General features: G+C 43.0%; 1 protein-coding gene across 1 annotated transcript in view; it reads right to left on the reverse strand.

Annotated features, from left to right (window-relative positions):
- The window catches only part of LOC147603900 (uncharacterized), a 267,683-nt gene extending 261,846 nt beyond the window's left edge, over positions 1–5,837 (reverse strand). The window contains exons 1-6 of the mRNA XM_086795826.1: positions 5,772–5,837; positions 5,251–5,345; positions 4,967–5,113; positions 4,659–4,814; positions 4,366–4,459; positions 3,993–4,270 (exon numbers count right to left, since the gene is read on the reverse strand). Of these exons, the coding sequence (XP_086651952.1) occupies positions 3,993–4,270; positions 4,366–4,459; positions 4,659–4,814; positions 4,967–5,113; positions 5,251–5,306 (731 nt within the window). The 5' untranslated portion in view covers positions 5,307–5,345; positions 5,772–5,837. The remainder of the gene's footprint in view (positions 1–3,992; positions 4,271–4,365; positions 4,460–4,658; positions 4,815–4,966; positions 5,114–5,250; positions 5,346–5,771) is intronic.
- Positions 5,838–6,909: the final 1,072 nt, after the last annotated feature.

A 6,909-nucleotide genomic window follows, 5' to 3' on the forward strand; every position in this document is an offset into this window, starting at 1 on the left:
TGGAAAAATCTTCATCACTGGCATACTGCTCTTTCATATCATCCAATTCCTGGTGATAAGAAATAGAAACAGCTGACACTTGTGGTTTGCGAGACAATGCATCTGCAACCACATTCTTCTTGCCTTCCACATGCACTATCTGAAAATGGAACATTGACAGAAAATTTGCCCAACGCATGTGTTTCTCTGACAACTTTGCCTGTGTGAGAAAGTATCTGAGCGTCTGATGATCCGTTTGCACAACAAAATCAGCACCAAGCAAATAGTGTTTCCAACTGGTAAGTGCATGGATCACAGCTAGTAGCTCTTTCTCATAAATCTGATAGTTCTTCTCAGTGTCAGAGAGTATTCTACTCTCATATGCCACAACTCGGCCATTCTGCATCAAGACAGCACCAATGCTGTTCCCACATGCATCACACTGCACAACAAATGATTTAGACAAATCTGGCAATGTCAACACAGGATCTGTAGTCATTTTCTGTTTCAGGCATCTAAATGCTGATTTCTCTTTATCTGTCCATTGCCATTTAATGGCCTTCTTTTCAAGCGCATGTAACGGTGAAGCAATCTCTGCAAAATGCCTTACAAATTTGCGGTAGTAAGAGCATAGGCCAAGAAAACTGCGAACATCATGCACAGTCTGTAAATCTAGCCATGAAACGATTGCTTCAATCTTAGCAGGATCCATTGTGACACCATCCTTTGATACAATGTGCCCAAGGAAGTGAATTTCTTTCAGAAAGAATTCACTCTTCTTGCCATTAATGAGCAATCTGTTGTGTTTCAGCTCATTAAAGACTGCTGTCAGATGGTCTCTGTGCTCCTCTTCACTCTTTGAATAGACTATCATGTCATCAAAGAATGTTCCCACAAAGCTTCTGTAAGGACGGAAAATTCTGTCCATCATTCTGTTAAATGTGGCAGGAGCATTTGTCAATCCAAAAGGCATGACTAAGAACTCATAGAGACCAAATGTAGTGCGAAATGCGGTCTTGTGCACATCCTCGGGTCTGATTCTAATCTGATGGTACCCACTCTTCAAATCTATCCTGCTAAACATTTCTGCTCCTTGCAAACGGTCAAGAATATCATCTATGCGTGGAATAGGAAATCTATTCTTGATCGTATTCTTGTTCAAGGCTCTGTAGTCAATACACATTTGCCATGAACCGTCTTTCTTTTGTACTAGTAACACAGGTGAACAAAACGGGGAACTACTGGGCTGAATTAGTCCCTTCTCTAATAGCTCATTAACCTGTGTCATACTCTCTTTCTGCTGGGCTGCACTAACCCTGTACGGTCGCCTATTGGGCGGACTAGACCCTGGAATAAGATCTATGGCATGATCCTCTGGCCTCTCAGGAGGTAACTCTCCTGGTAAAGACTCTGAAAAACAGTCTCTGAACGTATCCAAGAAAGCTTTTCTACCTTCGTCTAGTGTAGACAAATCAGTTTCAACTTCATTCATTTGCTTTGCAAAAACCAAGTACGCAGAAAGATGATTTTTCATTACTGAAGTTATAGCAGAAGCAGAAATACCTGGGACAGACTCTCCTTTCAGCTTCACATCCAAAACATGGGTCTTGTCCCTATGTACAATTGTGATTTTCCTGTTGAAAGCATCCAACACTGCATGTTTCCTATGACACCATGGAATTCCCAACAAGACATCACATCCTTCCAGGGGCATGATAAGAAACTCCTCTGTGTCCACATAACTCTGTATATGCATGCGAAGTTTGCCAAGTATAGGAGTGACAGGAACTGAATGCCCAGGGCATGCCAAATCAGCCTGTCCAACTGGTCCCATCTCTTCAGCACGAATTCCCAACTTGGCTGCCAACGCCGGTGAAATAAAGTTGGCTCGAGCACCAGGGTCAAAGAAAATCAGCACTGTAGCATCTCTGATTTTACCCCATGCTGAGATACATTCACATTTCGGTGGCGGCCACTTACTAGTGTAAACTGGCCTATACCCTCATTCAGTGGCCATGTCCTGGACACTGTCCTTCATCTTTCAGTGCCCATGTCCTGGACACTGTCATTCATCTTTCAGTGCCCATGTCCTGGACACTGTCCTTCATCTTTCAGTGCAGTTCTCAGGCTTAGCCAAGCACTGGTCCAAAGTCCCACAGGCTGACCCATTCTGACATTGCAATGGCCCAAGCCCTTCCAAGAGATCCCGGGGGAAAGCAACAGCAACCAAAGAGAAAGAAAAGAAAAATATATATTTATAAAGAAATGTAAATAAGGAAAACATCTGCAAAAAGTTTCACCTCCTGGTGACAGCTTCCACAGCCATGAATAAAGGGACATGCGGATCAGGTGTGGCATATGAACAAGTCCTTAGGCTAGTGGAAAGTTAATTTGGGAAAGATATGGCAAAGCAAATTGCCTTTAAAACAGAAGGATTTTCTATGGAGATGCCTCACGGGAACGATCCCGGTAGGAGAGTATTTGGCAAAGCGGAAAATTGCGGCTCCAAATTGTTTGCGGTGCAATCATCATGGGCATGCAATGACACAAGGGATTTTCTTAATCATCTTTTTTTGGATATGTGAACAAGATTCCTTGGGGTAACATTTGGGAAAATGTTTTGGATGTTTGGAAGATATCCTTCCAGACCACAAGAATATGCTCTTTTCTTTAACTGGGCGAGATATTGGGCTATATGGACAATATGGTTGGATCGTAATTATGAGGTGTTTGCACAACCTCGGATCGACAATTACGTATACTTCCATCGATCATTACGTCAGTCATTGCATGACAGTTTTGGGCTCCAGCAAATTAATCAGCAAAACTATGAAGTGTTTTTCCACTATTTTTAGATGTACTTTAATGAGAAACTCTCACTTTGAGGGTTCTCGAATATAAGATAAAATAGTGGTTTACAAAAAAAAAATGTGACTCGAGGATCTTGGTGCATTTGGTTGTATGGTAGATGCCCCATCAAACTTCTTCATTGGGATCCTGGTAAGTGGGAGTGGATTGATGCAGCCAACCCTTTGAAGAGTTTTCCTTTCTTCAATTACACTATACAAAATGCCACATTGTTGCAACTTGGGTGGATTCAGAGGATTCCTACCCTCAAGCCACACAGGGAAAGCTTGGGGATTACTCCATTGATTCAGAAAAGATATTGGCATGCAGTCTTATAGGAAGAACCAAATATCTCATTTCTTCTGGCTGTTTGTACATGGTGGACTTCATGTTAATCAGTGCAGAGCTATCTTTCATGCGGACCATCTTGCCCTAGATGTTCGATAGCTTCTCAGACTGTACAGCATTGTTTGGGGTTGCAAAGTTGGTAAGGGGATATTGAGCTCTATAGCTCAGCTTATAGGCAGGAGAGGCATGAATTTTCTTTGAGAGCAGGGACCATGACACTACCATTATGGTTGACAGAGAATAAGTGCACACTACATGATATACCTAGGTCACACTACACACCACCCTTGGGGAGACTTGACTCCACTTGGGAGATTGTTGCCAACATCACAGCCTAGCAGATCCCAAAAGCCAGATGCACAGAAGCGTTTCAGGGCATTCAGATTTATGACACCCAGTGCATCTGCACTATTTGGGGAGATATCATCCATACTCTTATGGCCACTTGGGCTCACATACAGCGGCCATCAGATCAGCGCAAGCAAAGCGCACTGACTTCATGAGAGAGTGGGATCACAAGATCTTTTTTTCATCAACTCCCACTGCACTTTCTTGGCATCACCGTGCCCCTGATTGGCTGCGGCTATCTTACACTCTATGATGAGAATCTCCGGCTTTCAGCTGTGATTTTGTATTTGTTCCTTCTTACTTAATAGAAGTTGCCAAAAAAAGATTCTGCAATGAAAGATTGCAATATTAGCTTAACACTACTACCTGGAGTGACACAAGGCCCAGCTGCACCTGCTAAAATCATGACTGCAATGCAAGTAACTAATACCGAATTTAGTCCAGGTTTTTTATGCAAAATATTGTCTTACAATGGTACTGGATGCGGATCTTTATCAATGAATTCCATGTCAAGTTGCACAGTAAACTCTCTGACAAAATTGTTCTGATTTTTGAGACTCTCATCCAGCACAATCTGGTTCATGACCCGAGCATACTCAGTGTTCACCTCATTGATGTACTTGCATAAATCCAAAGCTCTCTCTCGATACTCTTTGATGGTGAAAGTGAGTCCCCTTATGCGATCTTCCTGCTCAGGTCCCAGAGGGGCTATGTCCTTCGGCATGCTGTCCACATAAAGATTATACTTCTGCAAAATGAAGAGTCATATGAGAGTGAAACAAACTCAACTAGAATGAGTTAGCTCGGTATGGTTGTACAATATATTGGCCAACAAGCACTTGCCATTAAGGACTCTGTCTGATCGCGTAGCCTGTAAGCTTGAGTGAAACGCTTGACAAAAGTAAACGGACTCTCAGCTTTGAAATGCAAGAATAATCTGCAAAATGCAAACTGCACCACTAAGTTCTGCAGTATACCCAGGGTAAGCTCCATCACTTACCACAGATGAAACAGAACTAGTAGCCGTCTACTCCAAAATCATGTGTTGCACTACAAACTTCTTGTTTTAATACAGGCTCTGTGCTTGGCAAAGGTCAGCCAGGACAAATGTTGCGATGGCAAAACAACTTCCTCACCTTGGAATCCAGGATGTCTGACCAGTGTCAATCCAGTGCACAAGATATGTGTGGCCATCTTCAGTATAGTCCAAGACTTCACAGTCCCTCCAAACACAGTTACTTTGAGAATCCAGAGAAGCAGCCTGTGCAGGAACTCTCTTTACTTTGTCCACCCTGACAAGTGAACATGTGGAATGTAAAAAATAGGAATAATGGTTTGACAAACAAAAAATAGAGATTGAAGGGATTTCAAGCTTATGAGATCTATGTCATGTTTTCTGCATGCCCTCTTGTTGAAGAGAGGATAATGGTGCTGAGCTTGATACCACTGTGAAGGTTGCCGTGTCTCGTAGTCGGTGTTGTCAAAGGCATGTAAGGGAAGACTCCCTTTGCACAACTCTATCTTTTCCAAGGTGAAACCCTCATGTTCCAAAAGTTCTGTCACATTTTGCGACGCATAAAGCCTCTTCCTCCTAGCACACAGAACCGTTGAAACGGGTATCATGAACATTTGCAAAGCAATTGAGCACACCCAAAAGATGGAGCTGATCCACAACAATGGAAAGATATAAAAATAAGAAATAAGAAGAAAAGTCTGAGAGTTACTAACCTCTCTATTTCAACTCTGCGAGGCAGCTCTCCAACTTTTGTGATGTAGGGGACCATCACAATGGGATCCAAAATATCATCCTCATGTTGCAGGAACTAAGAGCTCATAGAAAACGCATCAATGAGTAAGCACTTCATTAAGAAAACAATGCAACTAGTAATCACAATCAATGCAATCAAGTGAGGGCTATGCAGGCTATGGTGCATCAATCCATTAGCAATTTTTCTTTTTTTGCTTTAGACAGCATCGATATTTGGCAGATTAGAGCTAAACAAGCTTTCTAGGCCCTTAAAATTAAGATTAGAGAAAGTGTTAATGCCTCTGAAGCTGGCCTCTTTCTGCTAACAGAAACTGTGCCTGCATTTTCCTGGAACACAACATCTTTGCTGTATTCAATTGCACTTGTTTCCATGAAGTCTTAAGTCCCCCTGCGAGTGCGCGCGCGCGAGAGAGAGGGAGAAATATATATATATATATATACACAGGGAGACAGAGCCTGCAAATCTGCGAAAGATAGACACCTGCAAATCGGCGAAACACTCCGTGCATGCGGGAGCGAGACAGGAGAACGAGAGAGCCACGTGAGACGATTCATATCAGGGTAGTTATATTTATTACTTTTAAACATTATAATTGTATGGTCTTCAAAGGTTTACTAAAGTTTCAAGTCATGGGTCTTTCACTAATTATTTCGTTTTTAACAAACATAAGAATAAGACACTCTACCCATGGGCGTGTAGCGGTGAAAGACTTGATGGTGAGGGAGGGGCTTGTTGGGTGTAGGTGGGTGTGCCAAAATTGGAAGCTGGTACATAGGAGGAGTACAAGGTCTTGCTAAGTGACTGCTAACTATTGGTGGGAATGGTTGATATTGTTGGTGCAATTGGCGGAACCCATTAAGGTAGTCGCAGTCTTTATCCTTATGACCACCCTTCTCATAGAAATTAGAATATCTCCTTATTGGACACTCCTGTGGAGTGTGACTGACAACCTGATAGATGGCACACCAAATTGTTCTCTTTGCTTCCTACTATCGAGCCTTGAGCTCTTCTATCTCCTTCCGGAGTTGGGCAAGACTACCTCTTCTTACTGAGCCTTTTGGAGCTTGAGAGCCTATAGCTCATGTTTGAGATGGTTTTCCTCCTTGTGGACCTTCTTGAGCTTGAGAGCTTCCAAGTCCATTTGGAGCTTGATCACTATGTCATTGGTAGTGGCCATGCACCCCGAAGTGTCAACCCTTCCATTGCAATAACCTTCAAACGAGAGATGCATTTTCAAGCTAAGCGGCAAGTTCTTGGAACTCTTGCAAGGTGGCACTTAGCCTAAAGCTCTCCAAGATCTTTTGTTGAGTGGTGCATAGAAGCGCCTGATTCACCCACTCATGTGCACTAAGAAGTCACTTGGATGGGTGGGCAAGTGGCCCACCAAGACCATCGCCCATGTTAGAGACAATTTCTCCAAGAAGCTACTTCACATAGTGGAGTTCCCACAGCACTCACTCCTCATAATTGCTTGGATGGAAGTGGAGAAGGTGTCACGCATGACTGTCAAGTTGCCAAAGTGGTTCATTAGAAATTGCCAGCCGACCCAAGGTGGAAGGAAAGAGTACCATTGTGCATCTTTCATTGCATTAGAAGTGTCTGCCCCCCACAGACAAGC

This window comes from Cibotium barometz, chromosome 63 (assembly GCF_041138505.1).
Source record: "Cibotium barometz isolate CiBa-2024 chromosome 63, ASM4113850v1, whole genome shotgun sequence".
In the NCBI taxonomy this organism is placed as follows: domain Eukaryota; kingdom Viridiplantae; phylum Streptophyta; class Polypodiopsida; order Cyatheales; family Cibotiaceae; genus Cibotium; species Cibotium barometz.